At 45.7% G+C, this 22,090-nt stretch overlaps 1 protein-coding gene across 1 annotated transcript in view; it reads left to right on the top strand.

The window, feature by feature from the left end:
- Nucleotides 1-8,153: 8,153 nt before the first annotated feature.
- Nucleotides 8,154-22,090, top strand: part of LOC123567686 (uncharacterized) — a 38,657-nt gene continuing 24,720 nt past the window's right edge. Inside the window, exons 1-3 of the mRNA XM_065525226.2 lie at nt 8,154-8,163; nt 8,670-8,779; nt 12,082-12,911. Of these exons, the coding sequence (XP_065381298.1) occupies nt 8,154-8,163; nt 8,670-8,779; nt 12,082-12,911 (950 nt within the window). The remainder of the gene's footprint in view (nt 8,164-8,669; nt 8,780-12,081; nt 12,912-22,090) is intronic.

A 22,090-nucleotide genomic window follows, 5' to 3' on the forward strand; every position in this document is an offset into this window, starting at 1 on the left:
CTCTAGACTTCTGAAAATAGATTTAGTTTGTCTTAAGCCACCAAGTGTGTGGTAATTTGTATGGCAGCCTCAGGAAACTAACACAGGCCCTAGGAGACATCACATGTCTGCTTACAAGAAAGGGACAGAGATTGACGTGTAGAAGAGGCAGAGGCCGTGCAGCCTCTGAGGCAGATTGGAGTGATGTGGCCACAAGCCAAGGAATGCCCACACCCTGGCAGAGGGAGGTGGAAAGAACAAATTCTCCCCTAGAGCCTTCGGAGGGAGCGTGGTCCTGGCTATACTCTAATTTCAGTGCAGTGAAGCTGAGGTTGAACTTCTGGACTCCAGAGCTGCAAGAGAAAGAATTATTGTTGGGTGTGTGTGTGTGTGTGTGTGTGTGTGTGTGTGTTTTAAAAGCTTTTAAGTTCAGGGGTTCATGGACAGGTTCGTTATACAGGTAAACTTGTGTCATAGGCTTTGTTATACAGACTATATCATAATCCAGGTATTAAGCCTAGTATCCATTAGCTATTTTTCCTGATCTTCTCCCTCCTCCCACCCTCCACCTTTCAATAGGCCCTAGTGTGTATTGTTCCCCTCTATGTGGGTCCATGCGTTCTCATCATTTAGCTCCCACTTATATGTGAAAACATGCAGTGTTTGCTTTTCTGTTCCTGTGTTAGTTAGTTAAGTATAATGGCCTTCAGCTCCATCTATGTCCCTGCAAAAGACATGATCTCATTCTTTTTGTGGCTGCATAGTAGTCCATGGGGAACTACTCTTGTTTTAAGCCATCAAGTTTGGGGCAAGTTGTTATGGCAGCCACAAAAGAATGGTAAACATTTGTACAATATTTTTCCTGTTTTAAAGATGAGAAAATTTGAGGCACAAGGAGTTTAAGTAATTTGCTTAAGGACACATAGCTAATAATTGGTGAGATTAAAAACTCACCTATCTTATAAATTAAAAAAAAAAAAAGCCAGCTGGGCGCGGTGGCTCATGCCTGTAATCTCAGCACTTTGGGAGCCCAAGGCAGGTGGATCACGAGGTCAGGAGATCGAGACCATCCTGGCCAACATAGTGAAATCCCGCCTCTACTAAAAAATATACAAAAGTTAGCTGGGCGTGCTGACACGTGCCTGTAATCTCAGCTATTCGGGAGGATGAGGCAGGAGAATTGCTTGAACCAGGGAGTCAGAGGTTGCAGTGAGCCGAGATCTTGCCACTGCACTCCAGCCTCGTGACAGAGAGAGACTCCAGCTCAAAATAATAATAATAATAACAATATAATAATAAATAAATAAAAAATAAAGCCATTGCATATTCAGTGATAAATGCCAACTAACACCCAACTCTGTTGCCGGGGAGACAGTAGTACACGTCAACTTCAGGAGTCATGGCCATTCACAAAGCCTTGACCCACATGACAGATCTTCTCATTTTTCAAGTGTAGCCTGAAACCTGTACTTTTATCTTTTATTACAAATCTCCGGCCTTTTTTTTTTTTTTTTTTTTTTGAGACAGGATCTCTCTTTGTCACTCGGGCTAGAGTGCAGTGGCACAATCACAGCTCCCTGCAGCCTCAGCCTCCCTGGCTCAAGCGATCTTCCCACCTCAGCCTCCCCTGCAGCTGGGACTACAGGTGCACACCACCACACACCTGGCTACTTTTTTTTTTTTTGTAGAGACAGGGTCTTGCTATGTTGCCCAGGCTGGTCTTGAGTTCCTAACCACAAGCGATCCTCCCATCCCAGCCTCCCAAAGCACTGGGATTACAGGCATGAACCACCACACCCACCTCTGATTTTGTAATGCTAGTCCAAATTTAAAACAAAACAAAACAACAGCAATAACAACACCGGGCAGGTCTACAAAATAGGCTCATGAGTTACCAATTTGCCACCCGGATAAAAGAGGCTGTAGTCTTACTAATGCTAATGTATTGTCCTGCTCCGGCTGCTGCAACAAAGTTCCACAGACCAACTGGCTTATACAATGGAAAGTTGTTTTTTCCAGTTTTTGAGGCTACAATTCCAAAATCAGGGTGTCTGCGGGACTGATTGTTCTGCAGCTCGCAGATGCTGTCGTCTCCCCGTGTCATTGCCTGACTGTCCCTCTGTCTGTGTGAGTCTGCACACTACTCTCCTCTTCTTATAAGTAGACCAGTCCTATACTAGTTTTACCTTAATTACCTGATTATAGGCCCTGTTTGCAAATATAGTCCCATGCCGAGGAACTTGGTATTAGGACTTCAGCTTAGGAATTTTAGGAAGACGCAATTTGGCCCATAACAGTGAATCAGCAAATATTCATGTGTTTAAACAGCTCAGGAGACCTGGCCTGCACTTGAAAGCAAAGACTTTCTCTGCTTTGCCCTTTTTATTCTCTTTATTAACTGGAACATAATAATTTGCCGTGGTGAGTCACTCAAAGTACACCAAATCCATCACCACTGTTTTTATTTTTTTGCAAATGATTAAATATCACTTTCTTTCCATTAATAGCATCATCTAAGTGACAGCCTATCCATCAGCCTATCTGCTGATGTTTAACTACAGCATTTTGCATTCATTATTCCCTACTTATATCATTCTTTTAAAAAGAGGAATAACTTAATTCTGCCTCTTGACAGCAGGGAAATTAAATGGTGAGCCATAAAGATGAGTGTTTCTCTGAAAAACAAAACATGAACTGCAGATCTATAAAACCAAGCCAGCAGTATGTCACCCTACACTAAGATACACAAGGACAAGCTGCTGGAAAATCCTCCCATTTCAGAACGTTGAAAAACCTTCTAACCTCGAGTGCAATTTGCCAAATGGTACAAGCACTTCGGGGAGCAATTTGACAACACAGAAAGTTAAAGATACAAATGCCCACAGATGCAGGGATTCTACTGCCAGGCACACACTCTGAAGCTTTGGCTTCCCATTTCAACTGCAACCTACATAATTCAATAGATTCGGCATGGCTCTCAGAACACACACACAACCACACACACACGCACACACAAAATCTTTGCATCCATGTTAGATGGACAGCAATGCCCACTTACATTCTTGTTTTGGGGCTAGACCCACACTCCCCAGAGTCCACAGACCTCTTGCCTTCCTGTGCATCTCATTGAATATCACATGAATTCCTTGCATTGATTGATTCCAGACATCGTTCTGGTTGGACAGATTGCATAACACATGATGAGTGTACTGGGGACCTTAGGAAGGCCCCTGTGCACCAGAGAGTGCAAGGACTCAGGGCCTAGTGGTCACAGGCCTACAGGACGTCCTCTCTGACATGAACAGCAACTTGCTGCATCCAATACCACAAGGAAGGAAGCGCAGTGCCTGGTGGGCTTCTTCAGGTTTTACACCCAATACTGCTGCAGCCCACATACCATGTGATGTGCAGGGCTGCCAGCTTTGAGGGCTGCAGACAACCGGAAAGAACACCGCAGTTAGTACAGGGCTGGTGCCATCAGCCCTAATGCTTGAGTCAAACCACCAGGTGGACTCTGTAGTGTTGGAGGTGCTCGTGGGGGAATTTCCCACAGGAGAGTCACAGCACAGGCCCGTGGGGTTCTGGAGCAAGTCCACACCACCCAAGCAGCATCCCGTCCATTTTCAAAGAAGCAGCTCGTATTGGGCCCCGGTAGACAGAACCCCGGACCACCGGAAACAAGTGGCCATGTGTCCAGAAATGTTCATGGTGGTTGGGTTCTCTCAGAACTAGCGTTCATCTCTGAAGGTCCCAGCCTCTGTCCTTTGTAAGGAGCAAGGTACGTCTGGGTCTGAGCTTGAGCGGGTCTGAGGGCACGGATGGGTGATCGTGGCATGTGGACTCAGCCCTCGTGAAGCCAGCATGTTTGTGTCAGTGCCTCACCTGCAGCTTGTTCCTGTGCATTGTTCCCCCAGGAAACACAGAGAGAGTCTCAGGGACTACAAGGGAAGATGCCACCAGAGCATGCTGGGTCCTTTGTGTCCAGGGATGGAGTTAAGAAAATTTGCCATCACAGTGGAGTAATTGACCCTTAATGGCAGAAAGAGGTGAGGCTTTTACAGACAAGCATATGGAGAAGTCTGTGTGGGACCCAGTGGTGCATCTGAGTTGCCTCTTACTTCTCCCTTGTCCCACTTTAACTGGGAATGAAAATGTGCAGTAACTCTGATGTTTCAGGAAGGAAGGTTCAAGTCCTGCCACCAGGTGGGCTGCTGAGATGTGGGAAGGGTGAGGGGCAGTTAGCGTACATGTTGGGGATGAGAGGATGAGAACTGATCTGACCCCAAGGTCAATTGCAGGAACGCGGGATGTGGATGTCGCACTCCCCTCTGTAGGAGAGTCCTATGAAGCCAGGGCAGAGCTGATTCCTGGACGTGCATGGAGAGGTGGACCCATGTGGCACCGCCAGGGAGCCGTGAAGGCCTGGAAATGCTCCGCTCAGCTCTGCGGCCTGAGCACCTCCTTGACTGAAGGCTGCCCCCTCATAGCTTCAGAGACCATGCTTCCTGGACCTGATCCCAGATCATGACTGACAATGGCCCCAGGGCTAAGGCAGGCCCCTTTCTGCGAGCTACAGACTCCTTTTGCAGGGACTTGGGCTTGAGGATTCCCTGTCCTTTTTGCTGAGTTGCTTTCTGTCCAGTCCCCTGTCCTGCCTCCCCACCTTTCATAGGAGTCAGCCCTGCATCACATTCTGAGGAGTCTCTCTCCCTTCTCAGGTCCCTTCCATTTATGGTGTTTCTCCCAGTAGATCTCTGGTGGTTCAAATCCCTTCTTGGCTGCCACTTCTAGGGAGAACTTAAATTAATACACCTTGTATAAAACATAAAAGACTCACTCTGACGTCTAAGTAAAATGATAATGTTGCTATGGAGTTTATACTCAGATCATCATGAATTTGTCTGAACAATGCTCAGACAAATAATAATAGTATTTTCCAAGATTTAATAAGCATTTACTCTGTGCCACATACTCTTTTATGCACTTTGCATCATCATTTCCTTTCATGCTCATGTCTACCTTATGAAATAGTAGTAGTAGTATTCCTGTCTTAGAGCTGAAGTAAACAAGGCTTAAAGATTTTAGATATTGTGTGGCTTATGCCTGTAATTCTGCGACTTTGGGAGGCCAAGGTGGGCAGATCACTTGAGGCCAGGAGTTCGAGACCAGCCTGGCCAACATGGTGAAACCCCGTCTCTATTAAAAATATAAAAATGAGCCAGGTGTGGTGGTGGGCACCTGTAATGCCAACTACTTGGGAGACTGAGGCAGGAGAATCGCTTGAACTTGGGAGCCAGAGGTTGCAGTGAGCCAAGATCACACCACTGCACTCCAGCCTGGGTAACAGAGCAAGACTCCGTCTCAAAAATAAAATAAAATAAAATAAAATAGAGTTTAGGTATCCCTCCCCATGTTCTACAGCTAATAAAAACATAGAAGTAAGAGCAAATCCTTCTTGTGGTTATTTGTTAATATTATTACAATAAAATGAAGCCTGTTTTATCCCGAATCAATTACTGCCTTTTGAACTGTTAGCAACAACTAGGAGTGTTGTATTCGGCTATCTCCCGGCTTTTCATTATCGTTATTTTTTCTGCAGTCACCCCCAGTTCTTTTTGAACCAAAGAATCTGACCACTTCTGACCTCTTTAATGATTTTCCATATCATCTGACCCATGAAATCTCACACGCAACCCCATGTTACAGCTCTTGATGGTATTTTAAAACACAGAGCAACTCTGATGCTTATTTACAAGCTAACATGCCCCATCTGTCAGAAGGCTGTGGCCTTTTCCTCATGTCAGTGCACAGACAAAATTTCTATTGTTTTCTTCCCTGAGTCTGAATTCTTGGCAGTTGACAACAAAATCAAATATTTCTTACTTTTTTATATTTTTCTCCCCCTGAGATTCACATTCTTGCAATGCCAGCTGTCTCACAAAGATAGAGAGCTCCAGGAGCAAGGCGTTTGGGGACAGTTCTCTGCGTTTATCTGAGACAGCTCCTGATGGAAAGCAAGGTCTTTAGCTGATGTGCAGCACCTAAGCACATCCTTCACTCATTGTGATTATTTGTGCAGCCTGGTTGGTGTATTTGCTTTACTGTTTTCTTGACATTGAGCTCCTGAAATTGATCAGGTGTCTCTAAACTCCATCTTACTTTTCAAGAGCATCCTGGGAATTCAGCTAAAATATACGATGCCATACGATGCCATAATTCCATCCTTACAAAAAATAAAAGACTCCATTTCATGTTTACCTTATTTCATTTAAAAGGCGGCAGCTCCCTCCACATATTCCATTAGAGGGGTTTCACATTTTACTGAAATGTCATGTTTCTAAACTTTGATTATATGATGATGGTGGCTATTTTTACATTGTCAACTTGATTAATTTTGGGATCGTCTTTCCTGGAACTCCCTTCCCTGTAATTCCCAGGTTGGAATTGGCCAGAAGAGGAATCCAGACACAATAAGTGAAACAGAAAGGAAGGATCAGCCTACTGGTCCCTAGAGTTCATTATGTCTAGAAGACATGACAGACGCACAGAGAAGTGGCAGCAGGTTCCAGCCTGACCTCACCATGAAATGCATACTTAGGTCTCTACTCCAGGGCCAGCCCCACTGACCAACAGCCCCAGACTCAGCACTGGCAGCTGAGCTGCACACCTGCAGAAGCAGTCACTGCAGAGAAGTGGCCATTCTTCAGCTGTTTCCACCACCTGCCCTTCCTTGTCTCACTCCAGCAGCTGGGTGTGTGTGGCTTCCTGGATGCCCACCAACCTCCAGCACATCCACCTGGAAGTTCCTTTGTCCCAGCGCACAGCCCAATCATTCCAGAGGCCTTGCTAGTGAACTTTCTCTGATCTTCCAATGACCTATTCGATTCCCTTATTTTTTGCTTCACTCACCATTGTAAAAGACTTATACCTATAATAATTATCTTATTCTATAATACTCATAGCTGCTCTGCTGATTCAACTTAACTGAAACAACGGCATTACCTTCCACCTAATAAGTTACGTACCTTCAGTGCATTTTGTACAGGGAAGGTGGACAAAGAATACCAATGCATCCACTCATCAACCATGTTCCTAATCCAATTGCCTGTGTTTTATTGTTTTTGCTTTTATTTTTTTCTTTTTTGAGACAGAGACTCATTTTGTTGCCCAGATTAGAGTGCAGTGGCACAATCTCGGCTTACTGCAACCTCTGCCTCCGAGGTTCAAGCAATTCTTGTGCCTCAGCCTCCCAAGTAGCTGGGATTACAGGCTGCCGCCATCACACCTGGCTAATTTTTGTATTTTTAGTACAGACGGGGGTTTCATCACGTCGGCAAGGCTGGTCTTGAACTCCTGACCTCAGGTGATTTGCCTGCCTCGACCTCCCAAAGTGCTAGGATTACAGGCGTGAGCCACCTTGCCTAGCCTATTGTTTTGAACTGTACTGGGAAGTGATCTTCATCACAAAGACCAAAGCACATCCTCCTGGGCCCCTTTAAGAATTATTCTAAAGAGAACCACTGTTTATTGAAAGTATAGTGAAGGAGGGCCACCCCAGAAGGTATCATAGCTTTTAATCCATTGAAGTCAGTGGCAAAGAGACAAAAAATAATCAAATATTTCTTCCCAAGGAAAAAAAAATCTTAATAATAGCTGAATTCAGTACCAGTCACCTCAATTTGCATGCAACTTTGGCTTAGAACCTCATCTTCAGATGAGGAAATCTAAGCCATTCTTTCTTTCTCTTCGTTTTCAGAAGTAAATGCCAATCCATGAGATCAGAGGCACTGTTTATTAACAAAGAACTCATTTTCCCACCGTGATTCAATTACAGGGGAGAGCTATTCAACATATAAATTACAAAAGAAGTCATTGCATCATTCCAAGTGCCAAAATAATACAATTTTGGCAGACTTTTTTTGTATCTCATTTTTTAAAAAAAATCAACCATCACTGAGTATTAAGGAGGTGCAGGAAGCCATCGGTCTAGCTGTGTAGCTTCTTTAGCTACCTGAGCCTGAGATGATGGGTGGAGGGGATATTTGTCTGTTCTTGCATTGCATAAAGAACTATCTGAGACTGGATAATTTGTAAATTAAAGAGGTTTAATTGGCTCATGGTTCTGCAGGCTGTAAAGGAAGCATGGCTGGGGAGGCCTCAGGAAACTTACAATCATGGCGGAAGGTGAAGGGGAACCAAGCATGTCCTGCACGTCTCCAGCAGGAGGAAGAGAGAGAAGGGGGAAATGCTGCACACTTTCAAACAATCAGATCTCATGAGAACTCACTCACTATCGTGAGAACAGTAAGGGGGAAGTCTGTCTCCATGATCCAATTACCTCCCACCAGATCCTTCCTCCAACACTGGGGATTGTAATTCAACATGAGATTTGGGGGTGGGCGAACACAGAGCCACACCATATCAGGGGAAATGACTCCTCACAGGTGTGTTAGTTTCCTCTTGCTGCTGTAACAAGTAACTATGAACTCTGTAGCTTAAAACAATGCAAATTCATGATTGTACAGTTCTGAATGTCAAAAGTGCAAAATGCAGCTCACCAGACTAAAATCAAGGTATCAGCAGAACTGCGTCCTTCTGGAGGCCATAGGGGACATTCCATTTTCTTACTTCTTCCAGCTTCTGGAGGCCGCCCCTACTTCTTGACTCATGGCCCCCTTCCATTTTTAAAGCCATCACTTGCATCGCTCTTACCTCTGCTTTTGTGTTGGAATCTTCACTGGCTCTGATCCTTCTACCTCCTTCTTATAATGACATTTGTGATTACATTGGGTCCACTCAGGTAATTCAGAATCATCTCCACAGTTCAAGATTCTTTACTTGACTACAATGGCAAAGTCCCCTTTGCCATACTGGTTAACATGTTCACTGGTTCTAGAGATTAGGATGTTGACATCTTTGGAGTTCTTTATTCTGTCTAGTACAACATGCAAAAATCATCGGTGTCTTTGCTTCTTCTGTAGCTAGCCACATAGTTAAATATTCATAAATAATGCCATGTCTTAAATTCCTGTCTGTTCCTCCAGGGGATGCATCTAAAAGGCAGAATAATATTAAAAATTAAGAGCTGTGTCATACTTCACATGACAGGCATTTGAATTGCATTAATTCTTATTATAAATTCAAAATTCAGTTTCTAATGAGTTCAACAGCACTAAACTTTAGAAAGCCGAGTGTTATCTCTTCTGTATGCTTGCAGACCAATGGCAAAGGTTTTGATATTTGGAAAATCTGATTATTTCTTTGCCTGATGGTTTGTTGGTTGACTGGGTACAAAAATTTTTACTTCTGTGATCTCTCATGTTTTTGTTTCCATTTTCCATAAATTTGCTATGCAACACCATTTTCTCATCTTCTTCGTTTCCACCATTAAAACCTTCATATCACCAAAGCTTTGAATTAAAAGTTACTTTCAAAAATAATCTTCTTTTCCTCATTTCAATAATATTTATTGTGTCTGATATGTGCCATGGACATGCCGGATTCTGGGGATGTAGCAGTGAGCAAGATAATGTCCTTGCCCTTCATTGCATAGGATGGCCAGGGGAGACCTCACTGTGACAGTCACATCTAAGCTAAAAAGAAGATGATAAGAACAGCATTCCTGAAACACAGAACAGCAAGTTCAAAGGCCATGAGTGAGAATTGGGCTTGGCTTGTTTAAGGAATGGAAATATAACCAGAGTTAATAAAGAGCACTAGGTGGGAGGGGATGTGGCCACCCTTCTCTTCTCTGGACTCTGACAGCTTCCACTCTGTGCCCTTGTCTGAAATGTATCCCAGGTATTTGTGCAGGTCCCTAACCTCCTTTACTGCATGTACCTCACCCAGTGCTTACTTATAATAATCACCCAGAAACTACTTATTCAAGTATGACTACTCCATTGAAATGAGAAGTATATTACTCCAATATTTAGTAATTAACTTGTAGGAAATCCTAGACAATCTTCAGGAAACCAAGGTAGGTAAGTGAGTATAATGAAATCTGAGTCCTGAAGTATATCAGTTTATGTATTATAGATACACCAAATCCCTGGTGTACTGTACTATAATAACAAATATTCTCTCCACAAATTGCAGTGGATTAAAGTAAATGAAAAAAGTGTTTTCATTTTGTTTTGTTTCCTTTTACTGCCTTATGTTCACTCTTGGCATACAGAGGGCCTCTGCTCCACGAAGTCACTCAGGGACATAGTGTCATGGAGCAGCCACTATCTTCAACATGTGAACAAGAAAAAAATACATCTATGCATGTTTAATAATTATTCAATAGTGGTATAGAATATAGAATAGGAAGGTGTGAGAAGGGAAGGCAGAAGGGAATGGTGCTTGTCCCACCCACCCCCTCACTCCTGACATCAGCCAGGCTGCTATAGCTTCATTTATTCAGTTGATGGAATTCTAGTCCAGGGCCTTCATTTGCCTCTGCAGCTGAGAGTTCACTATTCTCAGCTAAGGAGAATGACGGGGCAGGGGAATGAGAGCTGAAATTCATGAGATTTTAAAGAGGACAGAGAGCAAGAGTTGGAGGACACATTTTGGGGGAAAATTTTTATTTATATTCCCTGGTTAGAGGAGTGGAGGGTGAAACAGTCTCTGGTTCATCAGCCATAAATAATAAGACGTGTTACCATTCTCATCAACTCAGAAATTAAACACAGTTAAAGTGCATTTATTCTCTGGTCACGCTAGGGCTTCACAAAATAGAAGAAAACACCCCGTCACTTTAAAAGGCTACAACCCCGTGAGGGTTTATTTTATGACTGTTTCTCAAAGCCAGGTTATGTTAGCCAAATGAAATGAAGAACTGGGCAATTATGAATATAGTTCATTTCCAGAAACAAAATAATTCTGTGAAGTTGCTGCAGTCCGGCCTATCAGAACCAACAATTTCGTTACTTTTTAGCTTGGCCAGTTTTCCCAGCAGTCTTCCCTGTCATGGTCATTGAAGCTGACTGTGAAAACCAGTGGGGCTGCCCGCAGAGCCTGAACCTCCAGCCCCAGGAAGCTGGGAGAAGCTCTCTCTAGCTGGGGAGAGCTCTTCAAATTGACTTCCAACCCCCTTAGGCTTGGTTCATGTTTCTCTAGTGTGTCCAGGCTTGGTGGACGGGGAGGGATTGGGGCGGGGGGAATGACGGATTTATAATTTTTTCTAGATGGTTCTCTGTTGTTTATCTTTGTTTGATCTCTTTTTTGTGTGTGTTTTAACGCACTGGGGCTCAGGACGTCCTCTGGAGTATTCTGATAAGCAGGAATGTTGGTGACAAATAGGAAAGTCAGGCTTCCTTTCTGATGTTGGACAGAGACAGTGAGGGTGGGAGCAGGACCTGCCTGGGCCCGGTGGGCAGGATGGGAAGAGGTGGGGGGCCTGCCAGGCACGACTGTCTTGGAGAAGGGGTTGCAGCTGGACTCTGAGACTTTCCTTGTGAGGTTTCTGATTTCCCAAGAGTTGGCTTTTGATCTGTAGCATTCTGGAAAGAGGATCAGAATCCTGCCCTCAGGAGGTCCAGACCCTCCCAGGGCCTGTGAGACCCCTGCATCAGTAACCTGAACAGATGCCACTGGAAGAACAGAAGAGAAGACAGAGCTTTAAAAATCAGAGGGAAAGGTCGAGGGGCCAGGGCAGAGGACGCAGGCCCCCTCTGCCTGATTCTGCACAGAAAGGACTACAGGGGCAGGGACAAGTCTGGGGCACTCATGTTTGCTTTCCTGAGTCCCCCCACACTTGCACACAAGTGCACTGAGGAAAGAAATCAAACAGTGCAGGAAAAGCATGGATTGAAAAATAAAATGTTCCCCTATCCCTATGTCCTATTCCTCTTCCCTTTCCCGAGGTCATCACTGTTAAGTTTCTGGTGTGGCATATGTATCTTTCCCCGCTTTTTGTGCATCTTGTTACCGCGCCCCCTACCCCAGCCCCATGTACACATGTCACTATAGATCTTTCCATACTAATCCACATGGGCCACTTAACCTTACACGTATCTCCTTCCACTTTTTTGCATCTTGGGACCGCGCCCCCACCCCTGCCCCATGTACAAATAGATCTTTCTATACTAAGCCTCATGGGCCTCTTAACCCCAGGTGTTCCCAGCAGTCAAGCCAGAGCAGGGTGTGCCCCATAAGCTGGGGGTTGGAGAATGCTGCCCCAGCCCCGCCGGGCCTCGGCCGGGTGAAGGGTCCAACTCTGTCTCTGCTCCCTGGGGATCTGGCCGGAATTGCCCAGGGCTGCAACGCCGGCCGCCCAGCGCCAAGAAAGCCGGTGGCCACAGCGAAGTTTCTCAGCGGGAGGAGCGGATTCGTCCGGAGACGCCGCCTTCTCCCCGCGCCTCTTCTTCCAGCGCTGCCACAGGGGCCCTGGAAGGATCCCGGACCCTCCGCTCAGTCCCCGCGCAGTCTCTGCTCCCGGCTGGGGGCTTTCTCCACCCGCCCGGGCGGGGGCGCCGGAGGGGAAGTGGGGGACTGCGGGGCAAATGGGAGGTTCTGGGGACTGCGCGGGGCGGGAGGTGGTGGAGCCGGTGGTTGGCATCGCTGGAGGCAGAGGGGACCAGGAGCGGGAAAAGCCGGGTCCGGAAAGGCGAGGCGGGGCTGGGGCTGGGGCGGCTGCGGGTGGGGGTGGGGGATGCAGAGGGGCTGGGCTGGGGCAGGGTCTGCAGGTGCGGCGGCGGATCAGCGGCACCCGCTGCAGACGCCGTCGGGGAAACGCCGTCCCGGCCCCACTGCGAGCAGCGGTTCCGGGTGAACCTCGCACGGATGTGGAGCGGCAGGATCCTGCCGACTCGACTGCTCTCGGCGCTGCCCAGCAGTGTGGGCGGCCGGCGGGAACCTCGGGTGAGCGGTGGGCGGGTCTCAGGACTCGCTCCGGAAGTGCGGTCCCGGGCGGCGCCGAGTGCTGGGCGCGCTGCACCGCAAAGGTGAGGCAGGAGCGGCGTCTGCGGCGCTGGCGCTCTGCTTTTAGGAAGCGCCCCCACCCCTCCCGCAACCGCGGTCTCTGGGTACGTCCAGGTGGAGGGAGCTGACCCTGGAGTTTGGGGATCTGGAGGGGGCGCAGGTGCACCTGGAGCGCCCGTGCAGGGCTCCTCTGCTCCGATGGCCGGGTCCTGCTAGGAGTTGTGGCGCCTTTGGGGCCAGCTGGGGACTCCAGCGTCTCCAAGGTGTTGCCTGAGAGTAGTTAAGAGGATGTGGGTAAGAGAAAGGTTCTGAAGATTGTCCCCAAACCCTGGGATCCACAGTGTCCCATTTCCTATCGCTAGGTCAGCCCAACTGTGGTACTAGAACGAGGGAGAGCCCGGTCTCTGGTTCAATTCGGCTCCAAGGCTCTCCGGTTCAATTCGGCTCCAACCGTTGGGTACCTACCCTGCCTCAGTTCAGATCACCTGTGCGGATAGAAAATGGCAGGAACCTTTGCGCAGCATCCCTACAGCCATTCCCTGCCAGACACGGGTGCCCGTCAGGGTCTCAGAGTGGGGAATCACATCCTCTTTTCCTGGAACCCTTTCCACCTAAGAGCTCTTGAAGCCGAGCCATGCACGCGTGGGACTGAACATTGCTGAGAGAAACGGAAAAGTTGCTTTTGCTGTCCTGGATGCCTCACGCACAGCCTCGAGTTCCCTGGAAACCCATAGCCTTTGAAGTTGATGCTTCCCAACTAGACCCAGATTTTCACAAATATGCCCTCTATGGTTTAGAAAGAGTGCCCTGTTTCTCCCTGGACCTCCAAGTATACAAGTATATAAACATGATTGGAGAGGGGGGAATTGGTAGGGGTCAGGAGAATTTTCCTTTCCTGTAATTTTTTTTTTTTTTTTTTTTTTGAGACTGAGTCTGGCTCTGTCGCCCAGGCTGGATTGCAGGATCTCAGTGGTGAGATCTCGGCTCATTGCAAACTTCGACTCTCGGGTTCAAGCGATTCTCCCACCTTAGCCTGCTGTGTAGCTGGGACTACAGGCATGTGCCACCAAGCCTGCTAATTTTTTGTATTTTTAATAGAGATGGGGTTTCAACAAGTTGGCCAGGCTGGTCTCGAACTCCTGACCTTAAGTGATCCACCTGCCTTGGGCTCCCAAAGTGCTCGGATTACAGGCCTGAGCCACCAAACCCGGGCCTCTTCTCCATATATGTGTGCATATATAGTCTCAGGACTCCCTCTGGACGTGCGGTCCCGGGTGGCACCCAGTGCTGGGTGCCCTGCACAGCAAAAGTGAGGCAGGAGCTGCGTCTGTGGCGCTGGTGCTCTGCTTTTAGGAAGCTTCCCCCCACTCCCCCCAACCTCGGTCTCTGGGTGTGTCCAGGTGGAGGGAGCTGACCCTGGAGTTTGGGGATCTGGAGGGGGCGCAGGTGCACCTGGAGCCCCGTGCAGGGCTCCTCTGCTCCGATGGCCGGGTCCTGCTAGGAGTCGTGGCGCCTTTGGGGCCAGTTGGCCAGACTTCACAAATGTTGATGAGATTCATCCTGTTGTTACGTGAATCGGTGACTCACTTCATTTTTAGTCCAGAGTAGTGTTTGTTGCTGGGAGTCATATGTGTGTGTGTGTGTGTGTATACAGAGAGAGAGAGTCTTGTTCTGCTGTCCAGGCTGTAGGGCAGTGGCAGGATCTTGGCTCACTGCAACCTCCACCTCCCAGGTTCAAGCAATTCTCTTGCCTCAGCCTCCTGAGTAGCTGGGACTACAGGCTTCCACCATTATGCCTGGCTAATTTTTGTATTTTTAGTAGAGATGGGGTTTCACCATGTTGGCCTGGCTGGTCTCGAACTTCTGACCTCAAGTGATCCGCCTGCCTTGGCCTCTCAAAGTGCTGGAATGACAGGCCTGAGCCACTGTGCCCGGCCTCTTTTCTGTAATTTTCAAAAAGGTAAAATGCATCTTTAGGAGCAAGTTTCAGACCAAAGCTTGGTGAGTGAATAGTGAGTGACCTGGAGCTATTTTGAGTGAGTTGCTCTGAAGGCTTCCTTGAGAAGGCTGACTTTGGAACAGAGACTTGAATGAAGAGAGGAAGGAGAGCTGTAAGTACTTAGGAGAAGCTGTCCAGGCAGGAGAGGGTGAGTGACACTGGATTAAGCTTGATGTGCTGGAGAAACAAGATGGCCAGGTGGCTGAAGCAGAGGGAGAGCAGTCGGAAGAAAGTGATCAAGGTCAGACCCGTGTGGACCTTGATAGGACATGTGTGGCTGATGCTGAAGTTTCCCCACCTCAGTATCCATTCTCTCCTCTCTTCGTCAGCATAGGAATCTTCCTTTTTAGCTTGACAGAATAATGACTATATTTTCCAGCTTTCTTTACTCCTCATAAGGCAGGTATCCCTGTGATTGACACTTGATATGGCTGAGAGTGGTGCCTCAAATTTCCTTGATTTTTTTTTTAAACTTTTTAGATTCAGGAGGTACACGTGCAGGTTTGTAATATAGGTGTGTTGTGTGATGCTGTGGTTTGGGGTATGACTGGCCCATCGCCCTGGTAATGAGCACAGCAGCCAATAGATAGTTTCTGGACCCTTGTTCCCTTCCCACCCTCCCCGTTTCGTAGTCCCCAGTGTCTGTTGTTCACATCTTCATGTCCATGTGCACCCAATGTTTAGCTCCCACTTAGAAGTGAGACCATGCAGTGTTTGGTTTGAAATGTTCTTAATGGAAGGATACATGTCCCTCCAACATCCTGGTGGCTAGAATGTGGGTGTCATGACTGGATTACCAGCATCTATTTGGGGTCACACAATGGGCTTAGGAATGGAAGTTCAGCACAGTGAAGCAACAAGAGAAGAGGATCTGGGGTTCTGGGACTAGACTTGGGCTGATTGCCTCTAGGCTACAGTGGCATGAGAGAGAAATGAAACTCCTCTCTTCTTTAAGACACTGCATTTTGGGGCCTCCTATGACTCACAGCTCAGTTTAATCCTGTTTGATATACCAAGGTAAGAACTTCAAATTTTATTCTAATCCCAAGGAAATATTTGGAAAATGTTATGCCAGGGAGGGACATAACATGTTCACTAAAGGCTCACTCTGGCTTCTAGGAGAGATCAGGCACCAAGGCCCAAGAGTGGAAGTAGGTCAACTGGTTGAGGGCTCTTGCAGTTATCCTGGTAGAAGGTGATGGTTGAATTAGACTATGGTGGGAGTGTGGTAGGTGGTGATAAGTGGTCGTATTTGGAGTGGATTTGTGTACTGTGTATTTTTAGTTTATCAAATGTATGTTTTTTTAAAATCTGGGGATATCATTTATATGCATTAAAACACATCCATTTTCAGTGCACAGTTAATACATTTTGGCAACTACATACACCTGTTCAAACTCCATCACAATCAACATACAGAATACTCCATTCATCCTGAAAGTTTCCTCATTCCCTTTCACAGTCAATACCCCCACAGACTCCAGACCCAGCAAACACCAATTTGCTTTCTGTCACTATACATTAGATCTGCCTTTTCTGGACTATCATGTAAGTAGATTCATACAGCATATTGTTTCTAGCTTCTTCCACTTCACAAATGTTTATGAGATTCATCCTGCTGATACGTGAATTGGTGACTCACTTCATTTTTAGTGCAGAGTAGTATTTGTTGCTGGGAGTTGATTTACCGCCATTTGTCTACCTTCTCATGTGTTCATGGACATTGCATTGTTTTTAGGCTTTGCTGTTATGAACAAAGCTACTACAAACATTCATGGACAAATATTTATGTGGTCATATGCTTTAATTTGTCTCTGGCAAATGCTAAGAGCAGAATAATTGGGCAATATTGTAAGTGTAAATTTAAGCATGTAAGAAACTGTCAACCTTTTCTCCAACTGATGTATTAGGTTGGTACAAAAGTAAATTTTTGTTGTTGTTGTTGTAAAAAGAATGGCAAAATTCCCAGTTGCTCTTCACTCTCACCAAATCTTTGTATTGCCAGTTTAAACAATTCTGTCCTTTACTTGCAGAACCCTGCTGCTAATGGGCCCAGCTAAAAAGAAAATAAAACAAACCAAGAAACACAAAACGCTATGTTTCCCAGCAGTGCAGCCAGCTGACAAGGTCTGGCCAATGAGAGGCCAGTGGAAGTTCCTGGGTGCGACTTCTGGGAATTCCCATAAACCTGGCTGAGTTTCCACTCTCCAAGATGGTGGGCCAGGAAACTTTGTAACTGGGGGAGTTCTCCTCTCAACCCCAGGACTTGTGAGCAGGCTTGGCTCTCAGCTGGAGGTGGTCTGCTTCTGGTGGATTGTGGCCCTGTGTGGACAACTCAGGCAGCTCTTGGGTCCTTGATCTCCTCACCTTGTTGCGTTAGCATAGTGGTTCCACCTTAGCAAAAGGTTTCATTCCTTGCACCCTCGTCTGGACGTCTGGGGAATCATACTTTTGGGGGATGTGGCTAACCTTGCCCAAAGCTTTCTGTATGTGGGTTTTGGTGGATCCTGGGTCCACAGCCAAAGGGATGCAAGGCCTGAATGGGGCAGAGATTCAGGTTCCTTGGCTGGTTTACCCAAGGAAGGGGAAGGAAACATGAGAATTTTTTTTTTTAATTTATTTTTTATTTTTTTATTTTTTTATTTTTTATTTTTTGAGACGGAGTCTGGCTCTGTCGCCCAGGCTGGAGTGCAGTGGCCGGATCTCAGCTCACTGCAAGCTCCGCCTCCCGGGTTTACGCCATTCTCCTGCCTCAGCCTCCTGAGTAGCTGGGACTACAGGCGCCCGCCACCTCGCCCGGCTATTTTTTTGTATTTTTTAGTAGAGACGGGGTTTCACTGTATTAGCCAGGATGGTCTCGATCTCCTGACCTCGTGATCCACCCGTCTCGGCCTCCCAAAGTGCTGGAATTACAGGCTTGAGCCACCGCGCCCGGCGGAAACATGAGAATTTAAATGAGAGAAGTGTGGGTCTTGGGTCAGGTCTGTGCACAGAAAGAGAGCAAATCCTGAATGAGAGAGGAGGAAGTAAAAGGCCATTTAAATACACTACACGTTCCATCATTCAGACAGACAACACCTTCAACTCATGCTTAACTTGGCAAATTGTCATTAGAGATAATCATCGATGGAACTTGTAGCATCATTTACTGGCAGTTCTCAGAAGGAAGATGACATTTCAAACCAAATGGAGTTCAAAATTTCTGCTGCTCATTCGTGAACTACTTGTGGCCTAACTCAGTTCCCAAGAGTCCTGTTAGTAATTCTGCCTTTGTCTTTTTCTTTCCTTTTACTTTAACATTGGAGCACCAAGGGCTCACCATCAGCATAAAGAGACTCTTCTCACTGAGCCTTACCTACCTGGTATCTGTCATATGAGAAATTCAGAAGCCCCCTTTTTTCATAAGGAAACCATCAGGAACTAAATCATTTTTACATACAAAGCTAGGTGGTTTTCAATATTACATGTTAACTACAGACCTTTATCATGGAAAATGTTGTGCCTCCGGACTTACGGCAACCTCAAAATATTTAGGACAAAACATTAAGTTTACTTGTCAATGGAAGGTAAAAGCCTACATTTTCCAGGTGAGAAAATCTACCTGAGTTGACCCAAAGTGCAGTTTTATTTTACCTTATGGAAGGAATTATCACAGCACCATGGAAAAAAATCACCATGCTCTTAGCAGACCCCTGAGAGGTGAGAATGCAGCTGCTGGCTTCAGGGGATCTTGCCCTGTGTGCCTCAGAACTGGAGCTTGTGGGCAAGGCTTGGTGGCTCACACCTGTAATCCCAGCGCTTTGGGAGGCCCAGGCAGGAGGATCACTTGAGGTCAGGAGTTTGAGACCAGCCTGGGCAACATGGTGAGACCCTGTCTCTACTAAAAATACAGAAATTAGTGGGCATGATGGCACGTGCCTGTAGTCCCAACTACTTGAATCTACAGCGGTTGCAGTGAGCCAAGATCCTGCCACTGCACTCCAGCCTGGGTGACAGAGCGAGACTCTGACTCAAAAACAACAGTAACAAAAGAACTGGAGGTTCCATTCAGATAGTTCATTTTCTGAGGGGATTGCTGGGAGGAAAGTCAATGGACCAGTCAGAAAGGACCCACGAGGGGCTCTGTTACGCTATTTGGCAAGAGAATGAGAAAGTAAAGGACGGGCTGGATGAATGGGGTGCCATTGGCTTTTAATGGGCTCAAGAAAATTCTTAGTTCAGTGACTTCTGGTTGGATGTAGTGTTGTCATCTGGCAGCCTTCCAAGCCATTCAAACCAAGAGGTATTGTCAATGCTGATGTGACCTCACCTACAGCTCTCTCATTTTTTCTTCATCTGAGTTACTTACCTGCATAGTCAACTACTGGTATGAGAGCATGAAGTGGGTGAGACCCTGCTTGGTGTTTTGGAGATGTGTAGTTAAGAAGAGACAAAGCATTGCCAACCTCAGGGAGCCAGTCTTGTGGATGTACATATACCCAAGCAAGTCCCTCTAAATTCTGTACTAATAGAAAAGGGTTGGCCAGCAATTGAACCAAAAAACAGAAAGATGAAAGCAACATAACATATTAGTTTCCCACTGCTGCTATAACACATAACTACACACTTCCTGCTTTAAAACAATGCAAGTTTATTCTTTACAATTCTGGAGGTCAGAAGTGTGAAATGCATCTCACAAGGTTAAAACCAAGATGTTGGCAAGACTGATTCCTTTTGGAGGCTTTTGGGGCAGTTTCCTTTTCTTGCCTTGTCTAGCTTCTAGAGTTGACTTTTTCTTTTTAATTGCTTTACTCATGGTCTCTTTAAAGCCAGCAGCCTCACATCTTCACATCTCTCTTCACTTTGGTTGTCACATCCCCTGTGACAATGTCCTGTATATAGACCCCTGTAATTATATATAAATCTATAGAGATTTTCTGCTTCTCACTTTTTATAGAAAGCAATTACTGCATCCAGATTTGAGTAAAATCCAGAACCAGCTGCTGTAAATAAGGTCATAAAGAAAGAAAGATAAATCAATGACTTCAGGATGTCAGGACAAACAGGACAGTGGATAGGATCTCTCGCAGGTAAAAGGAGACAGTAGAGTGTTAGTTCATTGAATGGACTTTGTTTAGAACCAGGTGGTTGAAATCGTGGCCCCATCACTCACTAGCCTTGTACTTTAAACAAGTTACTTAACTCTTTTTACCTCAGTCTCCTTTTCTGTAAAATCGTATCTACTTTGCAGGATTCTTTAGGGATGAATTGAATTAATAAATGCAAAGTGTTTCAGCAATGCCTAGCATATAATAAATAATTCTTAGTTATTGCAGTGACATTTCACTTACTGGATTCTGCTGATGATACATTCATGATAACCTCCAGACAATATTGATCTCTTCTTTACTCTGAACTCTGGCAATGTGTAAAACTTTAATCAAACAGTTTAATTTGTAAAACTTTAATCAAACAGTTTATTGTTTGTTAGTTTATATTTCATCTATCTATCATCTATCTATCATTTATCTATTTACAACAATAACTTTTTCTTTTTCCAAATCATAAATCCCTCAAGGCCATGGCTATGTTTGTCTTTCACTTTTTTTTTGTTGTCGCTATTGTTCTTTCCCAGCCTTGACTTTTTGTTGCCTTGATAAGTTAATTCACATAGAGACCTACACTTAAGTTTGTGCTTTGTAAGAAAGTTATGTTTGTACTTTGAAGAAAAGGGTTGACCAAGCAATTTAGTCGTGTAAGCATAAATGCTGAAGGGATGTTGACGGTACTTGACACTGTGCTGTTTGGGCATTTGAGAAATACCCATTCACATGCATGCCATCGATATGACCATGATAACATACTTTCAATGAATCATTAAAACATGTTCTCTAGGAATATGTCACATCGCCAGGCAACGTGTGTTTCACTTTCCTTCATGTGCTTGAAAACAATGGACTGCATTGGGAAAAAGGATGCACAATATTCCCTACATGATGTTAACCCCCTCAAGCTAGTTAGGATTACTGGTGTGTTACTATTTACAGAGGAAGGAAGGTCAGGTCAGGGACTATAAACTGACCCTGGTTCTGCTCAAGTGAAATATGAGGAACCCACATCTATTTCCCAGCCCCATTTTTTTTCAGTGTTGATCACATCTAAGGCAGACTTCTCAGTATGATGAGAAGGATAGAACAAGATATAAATGAGGGAAGTGGGCTGGGCCAGGGGAGAAGGTGGGCAACAGGGAATGGTGGGAACTGTGGGGAACCTTAGAATGCAGGCACCCACCAAAGATAACAGTAACCACGCAGATCCAACATGCATGCCAGCTAAGTGCAGGGAGCTGGGGCAGGGACAGGGCCATATTCCTGGTTGGGTAACTTATGGATACGTCCTACAATATCCCTGTCTTACTGACATCATTGATGAAGACTCAGTATCTAAAGTAAGAATATTGGACATTCAATGTGTAACCAAAAAGCGGGTTAGCTGCTTGCCACATGCAGAGTCCAATTAACCAGAGTGAAGTCAGGTATAAAAAAAGTAAATTTATTCTGAAGCTAGCTTGGGGGGAAGGGGCACAAAGCATCTTTAAGGATGAAATGAGTTAGTAAACGTGCCATTTCCCTTTTGGAGCAGAAAGCAAGCACTTCCATAAGGTAGTGAGGGTAAGTGAGCAACAGACAGGTTCCTCTTGCTAGCTCGGTGGCTAATCTACCTGACAGTTGAGTTGGCACCTTCCTAGGCAGAAGTTAAGATGTAAAAATGATTAAGCAGACATGCTTTTGATATACCCTCCCGGAGGCTGGAAGTTCCGAGACAACCCCTGGAAGTGAATATTCCATAACGGGCATGATTGGGTCTGTAAATTGACAGTTAGCTCTTCAGGAGTTAGATGATCTTGCCCTCTAAGAAGTGTCTGGTGAAGGAGGAGGCAAAAGGCTGTATTTTCATTTCTAAGGGACCAAGTAGGAAGTGGGAAGCAGCAAGTGGGAAAAGGGGAAAGGAGAAAAGAAGAGAATATGATTAAAAAATAATTAAACTATTTCTTAGGAAAATAGGGGTACTCGATTGCAATTGGGCATTGATTTTTTTGTGGGTACTGAGCTCAAGCTCTCTATCTTGTGATTTGAAAATACCCTGCTGAATCCCAACTGTAAGTTTTTTCTCTGAGGCAGTTGCCTTTGTGTCTGTACCATCAGGGGTATACTCTTGGTGTTT

The sequence above is a fragment of the Macaca fascicularis genome, chromosome 11 (assembly GCF_037993035.2).
Source record: "Macaca fascicularis isolate 582-1 chromosome 11, T2T-MFA8v1.1".
In the NCBI taxonomy this organism is placed as follows: domain Eukaryota; kingdom Metazoa; phylum Chordata; class Mammalia; order Primates; family Cercopithecidae; genus Macaca; species Macaca fascicularis.